This window comes from Geotrypetes seraphini, chromosome 3, assembly GCF_902459505.1.
Source record: "Geotrypetes seraphini chromosome 3, aGeoSer1.1, whole genome shotgun sequence".
NCBI lineage: Eukaryota > Metazoa > Chordata > Amphibia > Gymnophiona > Dermophiidae > Geotrypetes > Geotrypetes seraphini.
In genome coordinates, this window is record NC_047086.1 from 260,662,999 (window position 1) to 260,684,132 (window position 21,134).

General features: G+C 44.0%; 1 protein-coding gene across 2 annotated transcripts in view; it reads right to left on the minus strand.

Moving 5' to 3' along the window:
* The window catches only part of RIOX1 (ribosomal oxygenase 1), a 368,994-nt gene that overhangs the window by 82,687 nt on the left and 265,173 nt on the right, over positions 1-21,134 (minus strand). For both annotated transcript variants that reach the window (XM_033936262.1, XM_033936263.1), the window contains exon 11: positions 2,749-2,890. In XM_033936262.1, coding sequence (XP_033792153.1) covers positions 2,749-2,890 — 142 coding nt within the window. The remainder of the gene's footprint in view (positions 1-2,748; positions 2,891-21,134) is intronic.

A 21,134-nucleotide genomic window follows, 5' to 3' on the forward strand; every position in this document is an offset into this window, starting at 1 on the left:
TGGCGCATAGTGTTCGCCACCCGGAAACCAGCCTCCAGCGTGTCCTACTGCGCAGAAATAATCTCAAGCATCGCTTCATGCACCAGAAACACTTTAGCCGGTTTTTTCGTGCCCGCCATAAGAGGATTAGCCGTACCCGATGCCTGCATATCCTGCTGAGAAATATTAAGGCACTACAGCACCTTGGTAATAAAGGATGGCAATTCCTCCTCATGAAAAAGCCGAAGCGCGGAAGGATCATCCACTTCCCTAGACAGCGCATCCTCAAGCTCGAAATCCGCCACCTCACCGTCTTCCAGAGAATCTGGATGAGAAAGGAGGAATGTGAATTCTGAGGGAGGGTCCCCGCCGTGCACAGGCGCCACCCTGCGCCTCTTAGCGGCTTGAGACTCCAGAGGAGGTCCACTGGCATGAAGAACCGACCCCTGATTTCAAATACAGTCCTGGCGCTGAGCAGGCTGAGATCTCTGCATCAAAAAGTCTCTGTGCATCAACATGACAAACTCTGGGGAAAATGCCACCGGATTCGGTTGGGCCTGCATCGAAAAAGTCTGCTCCTGTTCAGAAATCGGGCCCGCAAAGGAAGAAGACAAAGACGAACAGCCGACCGCTGGTGCAGCCGCCGACGTGCACCGAAGCGGAAAGGAAGCATCCGCAAGCGCGGGAGAATCAGGGCCGACTTCAATTGCGTGGGAAACAGCCACCACATCAGGTGCAAGCTGCACTTCGTCCTCCACCCCGTCTGTACAGCCTGCCGAACAGAGGCCCAACAGTGTTCGCCGCTTCCCACAGCGGGAACACCTCTTAACTGCCTCTGCTGCCATAACAAACAACCGCCGAGTACTGTAGCCACTCCAAACAAACCTCGTGGCCAAAAAACCCCAGCGACTAAACCGGCAGACCCAAAAAACACCAAGAAATAAAAAGAAAAGCACTCTCACCTGAATCCACCGTTGTTAAGGCTGGTAGTATCAGACTGGGACAGACAGCAAAGCACTGTCCAGCAACAGCACACTGGCCTCTTAATAGGGTTTTTTTTGTTTGTTTGTTTTGCTGGGAAAGAAGAAAACAGAGGACCAGGAATAAACCTCAATCCACTGGAGGAGGGTGGAGCAGGGACCTGGGGGGGCCCAGGTGTGACTCCCAAAGTTGGCATCGCTCAACCAAACACTCTAATCTATCTGAAGAGAAAAACTCTCAACAGAAGAATAAACAAGAATCCAGGAGCTCGTGGAACAGCGACCATCATCTGTTGGGAGATAGAGAATACTGAGGATACAGTTAGGGTGCCAACCAATAGGGCCACCTGTTAATCAGTTCTCTATCTTCACCTGCTGGTAGATGTGTACTATCCCACTATCTCTGGATTCATCTGCTGCTGTTGCTGAGGAAATTGCTTTATCAATTACATATCGCCATTGAAACAACACTAGCATTTGGAAGGCAAACTGTCCACACTGAGACAAAAAGCTCATGTATTTTTTACTGGTTGGGTTTGCCCCAATTTTCAAAGTGAAAGTATGGGCATATTTTCACTCTGTATCAATGACAGATTTCAAAGTATAAGTGATCAATTCACCTGTTTTTAATGTGGCAATACTTTTACTCTTATTTTCTCAGTTATTGCACCTTTAATTTGGAACTCTCTCCCCTTACACATCAGAGCTGAGCAAAACTTGGATAAATTCAAGAGTAGTTTAAAATGCTTTCTTTTTAAAGATGCCTACAATTGATTTATCATATATATATATTTAAATTATCACTTGCCCTGTCATATCCTTCCTATTGTTCCTCCCTTTTCTGTGCTCTTTCTTAACAAATTGTAGTTCTTCCCTTTTTGCCTATTGTTCTCATGTTGCAACCCCAACCAAGTATGTCGGTCTCAGAATATCTATGTTTATTATTTGTTGTTTGATCCCTATTCATATTTAAATTTTAATGTACAACGCTTTGTATCCCAGGAGAAGCATTTTATCAAATTTTAATAAACTATGAAATTGTAAAAAATATATACAAAGAACTGCAAGTGCTTTTCTTCTTTTGACTAAAACTACAGCTCCTGGAAATACCTCCTCTCAATGGACAAAATGCATGAGATATAGCAATTCTCAGACAACTGACAGATCAAGGCAAAATGTTCATTACCCACCTAACTCATTTGGATAATTTTCCTCAACATCACTCTTCACAAAGGCAAAAAATAGTTTAGCGTGTGTTTTAGCACTACAATGACTGTCATTTTTAATACTTTTATCCACCCACATTCTGAGAGGTTCAAACTAACCAACAGAGGACCAGAAGATAGTGTACTCTATCTGCTGACACCAGCCGCTCAAATGCATTCAACACAATGCTAAACTTATTGACAAATGCTCTCATATGTATTCCAGCTGGAATTGCCTCTTATCTACAGTAGTCCGTCTTCTCATTTAGTACAATACTGAGTGCAATTTTTAACAGAGAAATATCCTTATATTCTTGTTCAATTCATACTTCCACACCACACTGCAATTCTCACACTGAAATGTAATGATGGCACTGAAAGACCATACTGCCTATCTGGTCTGCCTGTCCATAACATCCTCTCCCTCAGACTTTCTTGAATTCAGATATCATTCTCATTTCTACTACTTCCACTCAGATGCTGTTCCATGCACTCATCCTTTCCAAAAAGACTCCTGATTCTATGCCTTTCATCCTTATTCCAGAGCTTCCTTAAAAAGTTAAGTCAAGCTGGCAGAGAATTACCTTCAGTTAGCATAGGAGGGAGACAGTCATGGAGAAATTCTTTAGCTTTCTGATCCACTGCAGTGTCAATGGGAGCACATTCTGCAAGCTTTTTTATCAAGCTCTGAATCTTCTGTATGAAGGAATTTCTGCGAGAATCATCCTTTTGAGAAGAAAAGCTTGTTAAATCAGAAACCTTATCTGTGATAATCAATGCATTACTTTAGTACATAACAGATCACATGCCATGTGGCCTGATCACTCCAAATGAACTCAATGGTTCTGCTCTTCATAGACTACTAGTCTATTTTTTTCCAATTCTTTATTCATTTTTAAAAAAACTTAACAATAAGTATAACATCATTTATAACATTTTAAACTCCAATACAACACTTAATATTCTGTTAAGATCCATATCAGAATTTGTCCCCCCTCCACCCTAATCAATTACATTCTTTAAATTCAAGAAAACCTACCATAAACCCCATTCCTATATACAGTGGTGCCTCGCATAACGGACGCCTCGCACAGCGAACGCTGCGCACAACGAACTTCAGGTCTTGCTTCCCACAACGAACTTCGTTTCACACAACGAAGTCGCCCGAGCTGCATCGCTTAACTGCCCTCTCTCCGCCTGGCTCCCTGTGCCGCCGCTGCTGCATATTTTAAACCCCCCTGCCGCTGCTGCTGCATATTTTAAAACCCCCTGCCGCCGCTGCTGCATATTTTTAAACCTCCCCCCGCCACCGCATATTTTTAAACCTCCCCCCGCCGCCACATATTTTTTTAAAAAAGCCACCACTGCTGCAACTTTAATCTCACCCGCTCACTCGTGGTGGTCTAGCAAATTTCCCAGCCAGAAGCGCAGACAGTGATCAAGAGCAAGCCTTCTGTGCTACTGCCTGGGCCTGCGCTGATCTCTGAATGGCTGCAGTCAGCTCTCGCGGGACTCACAAGAACTAACTGCAGCCAGCTCTCGCGGGACTCACAAGAACTAACTGCAGCCATTCGGAGATCGGCATGGACCCACACAGGCGTGCAGAGGAATTGCTCCTGATCTCTGCACTTCTGGCCTGTACGCCACTGGCTGGGAAAGATGAGAGGAATTAAAAAAGGTACTGGGGAGTATGTGGGGGGTGATTATAATACACAGCAAGGATCAACAAAACCCCTGTCTCCCCTCCCCTTCACATATATCCCCTCTATATCATGCTAACAGCTCTAACAAGATAAATTTATATTTTTTTATGTCATCTTAGCATATTTTATGCTACAGAACGAATTTTTTTTTTTTACATGTATTGTTATGGGAAAATGCGTTTCACATAACGAACTTTTCGCATAACAAACTTGCTCCTGGAACGAATTAAGTTCGTTGTGTGAGGCACCACTGTACCTTATTTAATATTCAAATCAAAGAACCCTTCCCTCCCTCCCCCACCCTGGATGGTGCATTTTTAAGGGGAAATATAATATTCAATCATTACAATATTTTGTTAATGTCTCCCAAATCTCCTGAAATTTTCTAAAAATCCCTTGCTGTGTGGCTATTGTCCTTTCCATTTTATAAATGTGACAAAGAGTTCCACCAGAAGCTGTAATTAAGTCTCTTCCAATTTTTCCACCCCCCTGTCATAAGTAAAAGCCTGTTATTTTTAGATGATATTTGACTCTTAGCTCTCATTGACATGCCAAACAGTACAGTATCATACGATAATGCCACTGGATTTTCCAACATACAATTTATTTGACCCCCATATTGATTTCCAAAAAGCAAGAATCAATGGACAATAGAATAACAAATGATCTAATGTCCCAGCTTCAAGATGACAGTGACAGCATCTATTAGATTTAGAACTACCTAATTTCTGTAAACGCACCGGGGTCCAAAATGCCCTATGTAAAAGAAAAAAAACAAGTTTGTCTCATAGATGCAGACACTGTACATCTCATCCTCCAAGACCAAATTCGTGGCCATTGAGACGCAGTAATTTGATGCTTAATCTCAATGCTCCAAATGTCCTGAAGACCAGTCTTTGGTTTTTTTATCCATAAATCCAGATATCAATTTGTACCACTGAGCAGCCTGGTGTCCCAGAAAGTCCACCTGAAAACACAAGAACAGCAAACTATACTGATCACTAAGACATTTCCATTCAGAGGGCTGGAGAATGGATCCTCCAAGAAAGAGAAGCTTTTATCTTGGGTGGCAGAGGAATCAAGGTTGCCAATGACTGACTACTCTGAGTCCAGTTGAGTTTGAGATGTCATTGCAGGGGACGCATGTGGAGCCTGTCATGTGAAACTAGAGCAAGGAATGCAGCCATATGACCTAAGAGGTGCAAAACTGGAATAGTGGAGGCCTGTCCCATTTGGATTGCTAGGGTGATGATTGCTTGATGACGCTCCTCTGGTAGACAGGCCCTCACAGCTACTGTGTCGAGTCTTGCCCCAATATACATGAGACAATGAGCTGGTTGGCGTACACTGTGGCTTGAATGGTAAGATGCAACTTCTCCCTGGTGTATGTTACAGGAAGCTTGTAATCCAGATAAGGAAATACCTTGTTATGATTTCTTCTGAGGTCAGCTGCTACCACCGCCAAACACTTTGTGAACACATGTGGTACTGATGATAGGCCAAAAGGCAGAACTTTGTGCTGGTAATGTTTGTTAAGGAATCGAAATCTGAGAAATTGCCAGTGGGGAGGATGAATAGGATGCGAGTGTAAGCATCTTTGAGATTGAAGGTGGCTAACCAATCGTGTTGTCTGAGAAGAGGAAGAATTGCTGGAAGTGAAATCATGTGAAATGTTTCTTTCTTGAGGTATGCATTTAAGGAACGAAGGGTTGAGAATGGATCGGAGATCGTGCATTTTCTTGGGAATGAGGAAAAATCTTCAATAGCATCCCAGGTAATGTTGATGTTTGGTAACCTCTTCTATGGCATTGTTCTGAAGCAATAGGGAAATTTCCTTTGTTAAGTGAGGAATATCATGATGTGGAATGTTGGATGGAGGCTGAAGATAAGATGGTTAGGAAGGAAATTGAGGGAGTATCCCTGAGACATTATCTAGGAAGTTGGATAGCTGATGATTGAGATAAGGCTGGGATTGATTTAAAGGGTGTACAGAGAGCTCATGCATGGCTGTAGAATCTTCCGTGAGCCGCAACACTGTAGCCTTTACTTTTCTCCAAAAAGACTATCTCCTAAATAGGGGGCGTCCGCTAACCTGTCATGAAGATCTACTCTAAGGTCTGAGGCTTTGAGCCAGGCTGTGCGATGAATTGCAATGGCCACTGCAGAAATTTGAGAACTCGTATCATAAGCATCATAATTAGTTTTTATTTAATGGAAAGTAGACTCTTGCAATGCCATATGAGGTTTGGAATTTCCCCCGGAGAAGACACTTCTAACTGTTGCTGGAAATGTAGGATTTGTAGCTGATGGGCCATGATTTTTGATGTGAGCATGGAGCCCTGATAGATCTTTCACTTGATGGAATCAAGGAAGTGATGATCTTTCTCAGGAGGCGAGTTGTATTGAGACTTTGAGGATTTTGATCTACGAATAGCGGACTCTAAGACCAAAGAATAATGTGGTAGCTGTTGCACATCAATGTCCTGGTGCTTTCTCAACCCTGAATTTCAGTTCTAGCCTTCTGGAAGCTGTGGAAACTGATTGTGGCTTTTGCCAATTAGCCAGCTGCAGATCCTGTAGCACCTGATGGACCGAAGTGCAATGAAACCCTTAGATGGAGTTTGGCAATACTGAAGGATTGCTTGAAAATCTTTCTTATTAGATGATGTGACAGCCTGGTTAAGACTTAGCAGACTAGAAAGCTTTTGGAGAAATTTAGGATAAGAGTATTCTTTGATGCAGTGACTCTTGCGTGTGGGCAGGAGGGTCACTATCCAGAAGAGGAGATCCTGGTATATCATACCAATCCTGAGTAGGAGACATCTGTTGTTGCAGTGAAGGACAGAGTGATGTAAATGGAGACTAAGCCGTTATCTGGAGCATTGGAGATAAGCTCTGGGCACATAGGGTCAGGAAGTGGACACTGTTATTTACAGTCAGTATACTATGGAGTATCCTCTGAAGTGACCTGAGAAGAGGAGGGCTGGTGTAAAAGAACAGCGCAATCTCTCATGAAACCTTGTAAGAGTGAGAAAAAAATTCAGCACAGTAGCCATAGAACTATGAGCCTGTGGGGTCTCTGTGTACAACAAATGAGGCACAGATAAATGTTTTGGGGATATAGGGCTGTCGTGCAGAGAGTGGACATAAATGGGAAGTTCTCGGACTGGGAAAATGTGACTAGCGGTGTGCCCCAGGGCTCAGTACTTGGGCCCATCTTATTTAATATCTTCATCAATGACCTAGAGGATAGAACATCCAGTGAAATCATCAAGTTTGCAGATGACACAAAGCTATGCCGGGCCATCAAATCGCAGAAGGACAATGAAGAACTCCAGAGTGACTTGAGCCAATTGGAGAATTGGGCAGATAAATGGCAGATGAAGTTTAATGTGGAAAAATGCAAAGTGATGCACTTAGGCAGAAAAAATAAGGAACACAAGTATAGTATGTCAGGTGCAACTCTGGGAAAATCTGAACAGGAAAAAGACCTGGGAGTATTAATCGATAGGACACTGAAGCTGTTGGTGCAATGTGCGACGGCAGCGAAGAACGCGAATAGAATGCTAGGCATGATAAAGAAGGGAATCACGAGTAGATCGGAGAAAGTTATAATGCCGCTTTATAGAGCGATGGTCAGACCACACTTGGAATACTGCGTCCAGCATTGGTCTCCATACCTAAAGAAGGATATCATACTGCTAGAGAGGGTGCAGAGACAAGCAACAAAGCTGGTGAAAGGTATGGAGAACCTGGATTACGAGGAAAGACTTAAGAGACTGGGGTTGTTCTCCCTTGTGAAAAGGAGACTACGAGGGGATATGATCGAGACATTCAAAATACTGAAAGGAATCGACAAAATAGAGCAGGAAAGGAGAAATTAGGTTCTTACCTGCTAATTTACTTTCTTTTAGCTTCTCCAGACCAGTAGAGGTTAATCTTTACAAATGGGTATATATCCAATCATGACCAGCAGGTGGAGACTGAAAACAAAACTGTGGGACAGTATATAATATACTCCCTTCTCTATTTACCTCAGTCTGCCGAATAGCCAAGCAGAACCAAGAACTGGAAAACAGAAAGAAAACAATACTCCGAACAGGAGTAACAACTAACATACCCAAATGCTGTTGGAAAATGCAGAGGAGAAATACCCAAAGGAAAATGTCCCCACAGCTCGCCAGCTAAGCCAGCCGAGCCACAGCCGCTGTTCTTTAATTCTCCCCAGCCCTAGAAAAATACTAGAACCCGCAGCAAAAAACAAAAACTGCCCGCGAAACAGCCCCAACAACACAACAATAACAACAACAGATAGGGTGGGAACCTCTACTGGTCTGGAGAAGCTAAAAGAAAGTAAATTAGCAGGTAAGAACCTAATTTCTCCTTCTTTAGCACTCTCCAGACCAGTAGAGGTTAATCTTTACAAATGGGACGTACCAAAGCAGTCCCTCTCACGGGCGGGACCCCCGCAGGGCCGATACCAGAACACGCTCACCGAACACCGCGTCCCGACGCACCTGAACATCTACCCGATAATGTGTAACAAAGGAATGCAAGGAGGACCAAACCGCAGCCTTACAAATATCCACTGGAGGCACGAGCGACGACTCAGCCCAAGAAGCTGCCTGACCCCGAGTGGAATGAGTCTTGAGAAACTCCGGAACGGGCTTCTGTCTCAGAAGATAAGCGGAAACAATCGTCTCCTTGATCCAGCGCGCAATAGTAGCCTTAGAAGCGCCAGCCCCCCGACAAGGACCCGCCAGAAGGACAAAGAGATGATCGGATTTCCGGACTTCCTGGGTCCGCTGCACATAAGAGCGAAGGACCCGACCGACATCCAACTTGCGCAGCTGCCATTGCTCAGAAGAGCCCTCCCGACTACCCAAGACTGGGAGGACCACCGATTGATTGACATGAAAAGGAGAAACTACTTTCGGCAGAAAGGAAGGAACAGGCCGCAAGACAACCCGCTCCCTAGAAAACTCCAAGAAGGGAGCCCTACAAGAGAAAGACTGTAGCTCAGAAACACGCCTAGCGGAAGTAATGGCCACCAAAAAGACCGCCTTCAGAGTAAGGTCCTTCAAAGAACAGCCATCCAACGGCTCGAAAGGCGGGCGCACCAAAACAGAGAGAACCAGATTGAGATCCCAAGAGGGAACAGAGAGCCGTAGGGGAGGCCTGAGCAACTTGGCCACCCGCAAAAAGCGAATCACATCAGGAATGGCCGACAAACGCTGACCTGTCACCAACCCTCGAAAAGCCGACAGGGCCGCAAGTTGAACCCGGAGAGAAGACCAAGCCAGGCCTCTATCCAGGCCATCCTGCAAGAACTGTAGAATGGTAGGCAGGGAAGCGCGAAAAGAGACCACTCTCCGCGCCCGGCACCACCCCTCAAAGAGATGCCAAACCCGCACATAAGCCCGAGAGGTAGAAAGCCTCCGGGACCCCAAGAGCGTAGAGATCACCTTATCTGAATATCCCTTCTTACTAAGGCGACCCCTTTCAAGAGCCAAGCCGTAAGACAGAAGAGAGACGGGTCGAACATGGGAATGGGACCCTGCGTCAGAAGATCGTCCAAGAGAGGCAGAGGAAGAGGATCCGCCACCAGAAGCCTCACCAGATTCGCATACCACGGACGTCGAGGCCAATCCGGAGCCACCAGAACCACCAGACCCGGATGGTGAATAATGCGAAGAAGTACTCTGTCCACTAATGGCCAAGGAGGGAACACATACAACAGCCCCTCCGTTGGCCACGGTTGGACCAGAGCATCCAGACCCTCGGCCAGACTGTCCCTGCGACGACTGAAGAAGCGGGGCACTTTGGCATTGCCTCTCGTGGCCATCAGGTCCATCAGGGGCTGCCCCCAAGCCTGCACTATCAACTGAAACGCCACGGAGCCGAGACACCACTCTCCTGGATCCAAGAAGTGACGACTGAGGAAGTCCGCCTGAACATTTTCTACCCCGGCTATGTAAGAGGCCGAGAGGTCCAGAAGATGGGACTCCGCCCAAAGCATGAGCCGAGCCGCCTCCTGCGCCACCTGAGTGCTCTTGGTGCCCCCCTGACGATTGACATAAGCCACCGCCGCGGCATTGTCCGACAGGACTCTGACTGACTTGCCCAACCAAAGGGAGCGGAAAGCTAACAGCGCCAGACGGACCGCTCTGGTCTCCAACACGTTGATCGACCAGGAGGCCTCCTCTGTGGACCTGAGCTGAGTGACCCAAATACTGAGCCCCCCAACCGAGGAGACTCGCATCCGTAAGGAGCACCGTCCACTGCTGGAGATCCAGACCCACCCCCTGAACCAGGTGAGGGGTCCGGAGCCACCAACGCAGACTGCAGCGCGCCACGCCTCGCAGGGGGACAGGAACCTCCAAACCGTGCCTCTGGAGTGACCACCTCCGGAGCAGAGCATACTGAAGAGGACGCATGTGGGCCCGCGCCCACCTCACCACATCCAGGGACGCCGCCATCGACCCCAAGACTTGGAAGAAATCTCGGGCCCGAGGACACCGGGACGCCAAAAGCAGGCGAATCTGAGATTGCAATTTGCTCACCCGGGCCCCTGGAAGGAAGACCTTCCCCAAGGAGGTGTCGAACAGAACCCCAAGGTACTCCAGACGCTGAGCCGGGACCAACCGACTCTTGGAAAGGTTGACCACCCAGCCCAGCGACCGGAGAAACTCCACCACTCAAGCCGTAACCCGGGAGCTCTCCTGCAATGACTTTGCCCGAATCAACCAGTCGTCCAGGTAGGGGTGCACCAGAATGCCCTCCGAGCGCAAGGCCGCCGCGACAACCACCATCACCTTGGTGAACGTCCGGGGAGCCGTGGCCAGACCAAAGGGAAGCACACAGAACTGATAGTGCCGACCCAAGATCGCAAAGCGAAGGAAGCGCTGATGAGAGGCCCGAATGGGAACATGCAAGTAGGCCTCCGTCAGATCGAGAGAAGTGAGAAATTCCCCCGGCTGAACCGCCAGAATGACCGACCGCAGAGTTTCCATGCGAAAAGAGGGAATCTTGAGAGCCCTGTTGACCCCCTTCAAATCCAGGATGGGCTGAAAGGTCCCCTCCTTCTTGGGCACCACAAAGTAAATGGAGTACCTGCCGGTGCCCCACTCCGGAGGGGGCACTGGAACAACTTCCTTGAGATCTAGCAAGCGCTGAAGGGTCTGGCGAAAAGCCTGCGTCTTCCAAGGAGTCTGACATGGAGAGGCTAGGAAAAGGTCCGGCAGAGAGCGGGCGAACTCCAGGTCATAACCGTCCCGCACCACCTCCAGGACCCACTGATCGGACGTGATCTCGGCCCATTTGGGGAAAAAGTCACGCAGCCGGGCCCCCAACGGAACCAAAGGGGGCGCCGGCAAGGAGTCATTGTGCAGGACGGGAAGCGGGGGAACCGGCGGAGGGATTCCTTGCCCCCCCGACGGGCCCCCCGAAAGGGCTGCATGCGCTGGAAGAACTGACCCCTTGAAAACCCTGGAGCTGGGAAAGAAGCAGCTCCACACCCAAGGCGATACTTGCGGAACTCCCGCAAACGCCCCCGGGCAGTGCCACCCTGAGACGCCGGGCGGGCACGGTCCTCAGGCAGACGGGGCACCTTTGAGTCCATCAGAGTCTGAAGCAACTTATCTAATTCCTCCCCAAACAAAAAAGACCCCCAGAAGGGAAATTTAGTAAGCTTAGCTTTGGACGCAGCATCCGCCAACCAAGCGCGCAGCAACAAAATACGCCGCGCGGCCACGCCAAAGGCCATAGACTTAGCCGAGATCCGCACCAAGTCATAAAGAGCATCCGAGAGGAACGAGGCAGCCATCTCAATCTTCGCCACCTCCTGATCCACCAAAGACCAGTCATCAGACTCCCGATCCAGGACATGCTCAGCCCACCGAAACACGGCGCGAGCCACCAGCCCCCCACAAATAGCCGCCTGGACCCCAAAGGCAGAGACCTGAAAATGTTGCTTAAGAATGTTCTCCAACTTGCGCTCCTCAGAGTTCCGCAAGGCAGAACCGCCCTCAACAGGCACGGTATGCCGCTTAGAAATCGCCGAGACCACCGTGTCTACGACTGGCGATGTTAAAGTAGCCCGATCCCCCTCTGGGATGGGATACAAACGAGCCATGACGCACGCCAAACGAAACGGCGCCTCCGGCATTTTCCACTGTTCCAGTACAATATCCCGAATATCCTGATGCATGGGAAAAGAGCGGGAATCGGTACGGATCCCCCGAAGCAGAGGGTCCCCCACACGCGGAGTCTCCGGCGGTGCATCCTCAAAACGCAACACCGAAGAAACGTGTTGAATCAGGTCCGGTAGCTCATCTCTCTGAAAAAGGCGCACCACGGACGCCTCTTTGCCGGAGGACGGGAAACCCGACAACCCGCCGCCAGCGGCTGTCCCCTCGAGAGGGTCCTGGAAATCCTCAAAAGGGTCCAGGTCCTCATCCAAACCGACACGCTCCTCAGACCATAAATCCTCGTCCCAAGACACCCGCGGACGCTTGGACAAGGGAGGAGGAGGAGGGGACGCCACAACAGACGAGAGTGGCAAAGCCGCAGGGAGCGCGGAGGAAACCCCACTCCTCAAAACCCCCTGGGCGCATCCGGGACCCCCAGCCGCCTGAAAATAGGCTCTGCACAAAGAAAAAAAGAAATCAGGGGAAAAACCCCCTGAGGGTCCCAAGGGACTCCCTGCCACAGCAGGGGACCCAGCAGAAACCTGCCCCTGTTTTTCCAATACAGGGGGAAGGTCACCTGAGGTGGAAGACAAAATGGAGGGGCCAGACTGTGAAAATGACGACTTTCCCGCCAAAAATGCTCCCTCCATAGCCTGTAGCGGCTGAGAAGCCTGAACAGTCCCAGCCGCTAAAACAGGCAAGTCGGCATCAGCTGTCAAAAAATCAGCTGAGAGGGAATCCTTCGGGGAATCCCTCCATGGGCAGTTGGGGAAGACCGGGCTTCCCCACTGCTCCCAGCCGACTCGCGAGGCACCATCGGCGGGGAGCTCTGGGCGCCTGCAGCCGACGGAGCTCCACCACCTCACCGGGCCAAACTACTGAGTTCAGTCCGGCCGCGAGTGCCTCGCGGCTGGACCTAATTGTGTCCCACTCCCCCGGAGAAGGGCACAATTGCTCCATACGCGACCTAGCTAGAAACAAAGTGCCAGTTAGATGAAAAAATACTGTAAAAAACAGTAAACTGACAGGGAAGCAACCCTTCAGACCGGCACTACCTCAGGATTTTTTTTTTTTTTTAACAGAACAGACTCCACAGGCTCTCGAAGCAATATGCCTTGCTTGATTTAGGGGGCAAGGCTTACTGCTGAGGCTCCTCTAAAAAAATGTGGGGAGGTGGAGGAAGTGAGGGGAGGGACCCCGCTTGAGACCCGCCGGGTTTGACACCCCCGAGGTCGGACGGACCCCCAAACAGGGCCCGCCCAAGCTCTGTCCGGCCAAAAACAGGGACTATAAACCCCCTAAACAAATTCCAACAGCCCTACCAAGGGAGATGGGTACAGATCACTCAACACCTGCTGGAGACTGAAAGAAGACTGAGGTAAATAGAGAAGGGAGTATATTATATACTGTCCCACAGTTTTGTTTTCAGTCTCCACCTGCTTGCCATGATTGGATATATACCCATTTGTAAAGATTAACCTCTACTGGTCTGGAGAGTGCTAAAGAAAAACGTTATTTACAATGTCCAATGTGGCACGGACAAGAGGACATGGGCTGAAGCTAAGGGGGGACAAGTTCAAGACAAATATCAGGAAGTTCTGCTTCACGCAACGAGTGGTGGACACCTGGAATGCTCTCCCAGAAGAGGTAATTGCGGAATCCACCATTCTAGGATTTAAGGGTAAATTAGATGTACATCTCCTTATGAGTGGCATGAAGTAACATGGGTAGGGGTAGGCTAGATGCACTTTTCTTTACGAGAAGCTTGGAGCGATATGGGGACCAAAACTATGCCAGGGTTCACCTGGCGGGGCCTTCGCATGTGCGGATCGCCAGACTTGATGGACCTAGGGTCTGTTCCGGAGATGGCGCTTCTTATGTTCTTATGCACTACAGCTGGAAACAGTGGCCTTTTAGCTCCTTTTTTTTAATACAAGAGAATTAAAAGCTGTACCTGCATAATCTAGCATAGTGTCAGATGAGGACTGCAAGACAGTAACAGTGCCCATAGCAGGCCTCTCTTTGATGTTCTTTGCAGATGAAGCAGACATGGGCTATTTTTGCTGTCCATGTACTGATTTCAAGTAAATCGACAGGGGACGTGATTTGCATGCTTCCGTTTGCATGGAGCCGTTTCTTTTTTGTGCTGGCCGTGGGTGCCGTTTTATTCTCGTGTGACGGCAGCAGCAGTGAGGGGCTTCCCTCCCCCAGTGATACCTGGCTTGGGTCCTGAGCAGGAGGAGCTGTTGGCAAAGAGTGTGATGTTGGAGATTTCCCCGTGCTAGGGGCATGAAGCGTCGTCAACGAAGTCATCATGTCTATGAAGAAAATCTTCACTGTCCTAGTGACCGCTGAACAACAGGACTGATAGTTGCTGAAAAAAAAGAAAAAATGCCGGCAGTCTTCAAGTTGAATAGTGTTTAGTTATTAAGTTTCTTTCCTCTTCAAGGAAAGAAATAGCATCATCTTTAGATGCAGAGAAAGCTTTTGATCGTGTTGAATGGTCTTTCATGTATCAGGCAATGGAGTGGTTTGGTATAGGTTCTGGATTTATACAAATGATTCAAACCTTGTATAGTTCCCCTTCTGCAAGATTATATATTAATAATAATTTCTCCGATTGGTTTATTTTGCAGAGGGGGGTTAGACAGGGTTGTCCTCTGTCTCCTTTGCTTTTTGATATTGTATTAGAACCCTTGTTATTAGCTATTCAACAAGCAAATGGGATACAGGATATTCTCTTCTCGGATAGAGAATACAAAGTTTCAGCATATGCAGATGATATTTTGCTTTATTTGAGAAATCCAGAAACTACTATTCCTTGCTTATTAGAATTGATTGATATCTTTGGAAAGTTTTCAGGTTATAAAATAAATTGGAGTAAGTCTGAAATTCTTCCTCTTAATGTACATTGTACTAAAGGATTATTTGATTCCTTCTCATTTACGTGGAAAGAGGATGGATTAAAATATCTTGGTATTATGATAAAAAATACTCTGGATGACACTTTAAAAGAAAATGAAAAGCTTTTATTAAAAAAAGTACAAGAAATGTGTGAGCAATGGAATCCTTTACATCTTTCTTGGTGGGGGAGAGTCCAAACTATTAAAATGATGATCTTGCCTGTAGTTTGTTATCAACTGAGTATGATACCGATTATTTTTCAGGGGTCCTTTTATAAAAAACTTAATGGTATTCTGACAAAATTTGTTTGGCTGGGTAAAAGACCTAGAATTGCTCTAGTATCTTTACAAAAGTCAATTGAGGAGGGTGGGGTAAAATTTCCAAATTTTTATAGGTATCATCAAGCCTATATTTTACGCCAGAGTATGTATTGGATCCTCCCAGAACTCTTTGATAATGCTCCAGATTGGTTATATTTAGAGTGGCGTCTACTGTTTCCTTTACATCTAGTTCATGTTGTCAGTATTAGAATGCCTAGGAGGTATAAACAGAACAGAATTTTGGTTGACACATGGAAAACATTGAGATACATTTGTAATTTAACACCTTTTCCAATAAAAGAATCAACTAATCAATCCTTATGGATAAACTCCAGGATTCAAATTGGCAGAGTTCAAGTCTTATGGAAGCACTGGATTATTGCTGGCATAAGAACTTTAAATGATGTTATTTCAGAAGCTAAACTGCTGTATTTTTCACAACTGCAACATAAATTTGGTCTTAATAAATCACAAAGTTTTAAATGGTTGCAGTTGAAGCAGGCTATTCAGGTAGGGTTCCCTGAATGGAAAACTTTTAATAATCAATATAGTTTGGAGTTCCTATGCTTTCAGGCAGACTTCTTGGGACATCAAGCTGCGCAGTGGTATAAATTATTATCTGGATTTCTTAATAAAAAACAAAAAACTGGTTTTGAGACATTTGGAGCATTGAGATTAAGTATCAGATTTCTGCTTCTCAATGGCCACGCATTTGGTCCTGGAGAATGAGATGTACAGTGTCAGCATCTATGAGACAAACCTGGTTCTTTTTGTTGCATAGAGCTTTTTGGACCCCTGTTTGTTTACTGTAATCTAGAAGCGGGGACTTTAGATCATCTACTTTTTCATTGTCCCTGCATTATGAACTTTTGGAATTCAATTTGGTCTCAAATAAATTGTTTATTAGAAAACCATGTTGCTTTATCCTATGATACTGTTCTGTTTGGAATGTCTATGAGGAGAAAAAGTCAATTATCATCACATAACAACAAACTTTTAATGATAATGACGGGTGTTGCTATTAAGCATATTATGAATAATTGGAAGAATTATACCAATCTTAATTATATATTTTGGTGGAATTCCTTGTGTCATATTTTTAAGATGGAGAGAGTAGTTGCTTTGCAGAAAGGTAATTATAATAATTTTATAAAGATTTGGGGGCCACTGGTTAAATATTGTAATGAATAGGCATTGTTTTCCTTTGATGAAATTTTAGTTATATAAAGGGGGAGGGAGGGTGGTGGGGGTATGTAATGTTTCATGATAATGAAATGGTGGGTAGGGGGAGGGGGTTATTTATTTATTTATGTATTCATGATATTAATGAAAGATATACAAGTGATGTATGATTGTTCTTATTTTGTATTTTTGTGCACTTGTTGTATGATTTAAAATGAATAAAGAATGTTTAAAAAAAAATAAGTTTCTTTCCTCTTATTTTTATTTTTTTAAAGAAACTAAAGTCCGTTTATTGTTGTTTTTTTTTAAGGATGAACAAGTAGTATGAATTAAAGAAGATTAATTTTACTTCATGTTTAGTTAATTTTTTTTTCCTTCAAAACTTGACTGAAGAGGCAAGGAGAGGGGATAGCTGTGACCTGAAACAGCACTGGTCAAAGAAAAAAACAACAGCTGAGTCTAGGGGAAAGCACTGGCATGTAGGCTCAGTCAGAGGACTTCACCAGCAAGTGTGCCTACATTTCCCCTGCTTGTCTCCAGAGAAACACTTCCTCCTGCTCATGTGCAGAAGGGAAAAACTGTAGGTGGCAGCAGAGCTCTCAGTGAAGTTGGAGGGTTACAGAAAAAAATCCAAAGTAATTTCTTCTGCAGAGGCTCGTGGCCATGGGGAGATAATCGCTTGTCCAGAATGACATACCTATTGCATTGGAAAAAGGAATTCTGAATAGATAAAATTTATCTGCCAAAAGTCATGTTTTTGCTGGGTAAATCTTTTGAACATCTGCTCTATACCTTACAAATATGGACCATATTAATACACTAGTTACATTAGCCCGTTACATTAACAGTTGCTAGAATAGATGTGTAGACTTAGGCATTTCTTTCTTTCTGTCTCTCTCCCTGCCCCCTTTCTTTCTTTCTGTCTGTCTTTCTTTCTGTCGCTCTCCCTTCCCCCTGTCTGTCTTTCTTTCTTTCTCTCTCCCCCTGTCTGTCTTTCTTTCTGTCTCTCTCCCTGGCCCCCTATCTGTCTGGCTTTCTTTCTGTCTCTCTCTCTGTCCATGGTAACAGTAAGTAGCAGGCTCGGGAAGGCGACAGTAGGACTCCGCATTCGCTCGCCTGTAGTGACATAGTAAGCGCGCATGCGCACTCTTGCCGGCACATCCCAACAGATCAGATTTCAGGGAAAACGCGGTGAGAGTGCGCACTGGGGATTACCCTGCTGCAATCAGCTGATGGCAAGCTGTGCACTATTTTCGGAATGAACAATCCAAAGCCTGGCCCTCCAAAACCAAATCAATGATAGATTCTTTGGCTCCCGGCAGCTCTCAAACTAATTCTTCCTCCTTTAAAGAACAGCCATGGTACAATCATGACCTATCTTTAATTTGGCAACAGTTACGCTCCTCTGAACGTCTATGGAGAAAGAAACGATCATCCTCTACACTAAGGAAATACAAAGATCTTGCCACCTTCTACAAAAATCATTATAAACAGCTAAGAAAAAAAAAAATACTACACTAAACATATTGCTACTACAAAGAACTCATCTGCTTTATACTCTATCGTCCGTTCTCTCTATTCTTATGCCAGAAGACCCACCACCAATCAAAATCGACCTTCCGCTCAAGCTGTTGCCGAACATTTCAAGGAGAAAATTAAATCTATACGTTCTCAATTTGCCTGCTCTCCCACACCCTCGACCTCAACCTCTCTTATGGTTGACTTTTCTCTCTTTTACAGACTTCCATTTGCCCATGCTCGATGAACTGAAAAAAGTAATACAGAGTTTAAATTTGCTGACCCAGGTAGGAACAGGGGATATATCATGGACATGTGCAATCAGGCTCTCTCGCTACAAAGTTAATTTTTTAATTCAAAGCCGACGCTGGGGGCGTGGCTTGGACACGCATGAGGAAGGTCGGCTAACAGAAGAGCTCCGTGAAAAAAGTCCTTGAAAGAAAAAAAAAAGTTACTAAAAGTGGAGATTTAAGAATTATTTAATGATAAATAAAGAAAAAAACGCGATGGCTTCAGGAAAACAAAATAAAAATGATTTTGCGGTCTCGGGAAGCAGCAAGAGAGCAAAGCCTGAACAAGAAATAGGATCAAAAACAGGAGATCCAGAAGTAATGAAAGAAATCAAAGAAATGCTTTTACTTCTTACTAAAAAAGTTAACAATTTAACTGAAGATGTATCCACGTTAAATAAAAAAATGGATTTAATGGAGTTAAAGTGCAATGACATGGAAGAAAGATTAATAACAGCTGAAAAAGAAATTTCTAACAACATAAATGAAAAAAAGAAAATTGATTTGCTTACTAAAGAGTTGGAGGATCAATCGAATCGTGAAAGAAGGAGTAATATTCGTCTGATTGGTCTCCCGGAAGGAGCAGAGAAAGGAAATCCGGTGGCATTTATAGAAAATTTACTACCTAAACTACTTCCTCTAAAAACCAAGTACCCCATAGAGATTGAAAGAGCACATAGAGTGCCTACAAAAAGATCAGGAAGGTATCAAGGACCGAGGCCACTGATCTTTAAACTGTTGCGCCACCAGCAGGTTATAGAAATTTTTCAACTTGCAAAACAAAATAAAGGATTACAATTTCAAGATGCCCGCATTCATTTTGTTCCAGGCTTTGCAAAAAGTACGGCGATCAAAAGAAAAAAGCTCCTGGACTTGAGACCACAACTAAGAGAAATGGGAGCAAAGTTTGGTATAGTATACCCGGCTAATATGAAAGTAACTATTGCAGATAAAACTTTAACTTTTGACAATGCAGAAGAGCTACAAAAATTTATACAAAGCCAAGAATTACCAATGTCACCTTAATTTCTCTTTATTATAGTTATATTATTTTAACTGGGAAAACTTTTATTTTATTTTATGATATACACTTATTAAAATAATATTGTTTACCCATAGTAACGATTTAGAATGTTTTTAACCTTATTCAAAATTACACTTCAACGATCTTTATGCTAATGATATGGTCTGGCTAAGTATTCCATAATGGAATGAAACAGTTAAGATATCAGCTGAATTCTACTGATCTCAATTATAATTTTTAATATTAGAAAAACTGTATGCGAATTGATTATAGGATGGAGCTTCCTTCCTTTAAAATAGCAGTAAGACTATTTGAACTATATGCATGTGACTAATTTAACCCCTCAAGCAAATTGAAAAGATAATTAGTATTTCAACATCTTTACTATTCTTTAATACTACAAATACTACAAATCCCAGACATCAATGCGAAAGAATCTGCGAATAAGAAGACTTCACGAAACCGGAAAGAGGACTTATAAATAGGAGGTGTTATTTCTCGAATGGATATTAAAGAATTACTTCGGTGTATAATAAACTATTAAAATAAAATATGAATGGAACAGAAACAAAGACCAACTTATATCTTAAAATTGAACGACGATGAAAAACAGAAATCACCTGGAATACAACAAAATGTGATAAGAATATTGAACTGGATATAAAAATACAAAGAGGCGGTGAAAGAAGAAGGAATGATTTTCTACGAAGAAGGAAGTACTGGACATTAAATATTAGTAAATAAAGAGCACGATATAAGAATAAAAGAGACTTCTGCGTTTGAAGGGGGAGAGCTCTGGAATATAATTTATTTTTTTTTTTTGTCGCATACTTAGCTTATACCTTTATATCTTGTAATCTTTTCATGTTTTTAAAGATTAATATTATAGAAAACAGTATATGAATGGGTTTGACATAATGAAAGGTTATTTCATTTTAATATATATAAGTATAATATGAATATACAATGTGATATTTTTAAATTTATAAAATTAAATATATTTACATAAGACTTAAATTAAGGTCAAAAATAGTAATGGAACATATAATTTGATATACAGGAACCATAGAAGGGAACTTAAAATATAATCTATACTATATGATTTATTAGATTTAGATTAAAATAAGGGTGTATTGAATAATAGGATAATAAATTAATTTAAAGTCTATATTTAACATAAAATCTCAACCGGATTTATAGAAATATGAAATGTCAAGGAAGATATTAATTATCTTTAAAACTACTATAATATATATGACTTATTTGTGAATCTTAACAGATTTGGACTTTCAGGGAGTGTTTTTTGATACCGATCTAATATGTGTGTTGCCAAGTGTGCACTGCTATTTATTAGGGGGGAGGGAGGGTGGGATGGGAGGAGAGGGGAAATGGGAATGGGAAATTATATTGTTACAATGTATGGATATCTGATCGTAAAACTTATATTACATTCAAATCAAAATAGTTCTAAAATTTTAAATGGATATTAAAATATATACAATTAATGTCAATGGTTTAAATCATCCTATCAAAAGAAACAAATTATTAGGATTTCTCCATAAGCAAAACGCCGATATATACTTTATACAAGAGACTCATCTCTCAGATAATGAATCTATGAAGTTAACAGGGGGTTGGATATCAAAATGTTTCTATTCACCTGCCTTAGGAAAAAAGGCTGGGGTAGCGATCCTGATAAATAAGAAATGCACTGCTAACTTTAAATTAATAAATTTTGATCCTTCAGGAAGATGGGTACATATTAAAATGGATTTGGGAAGTACAACCCTTGATTTATTTAATCTTTATGCTCCTAATTCGAATCAAAAGGAGTTTTTCA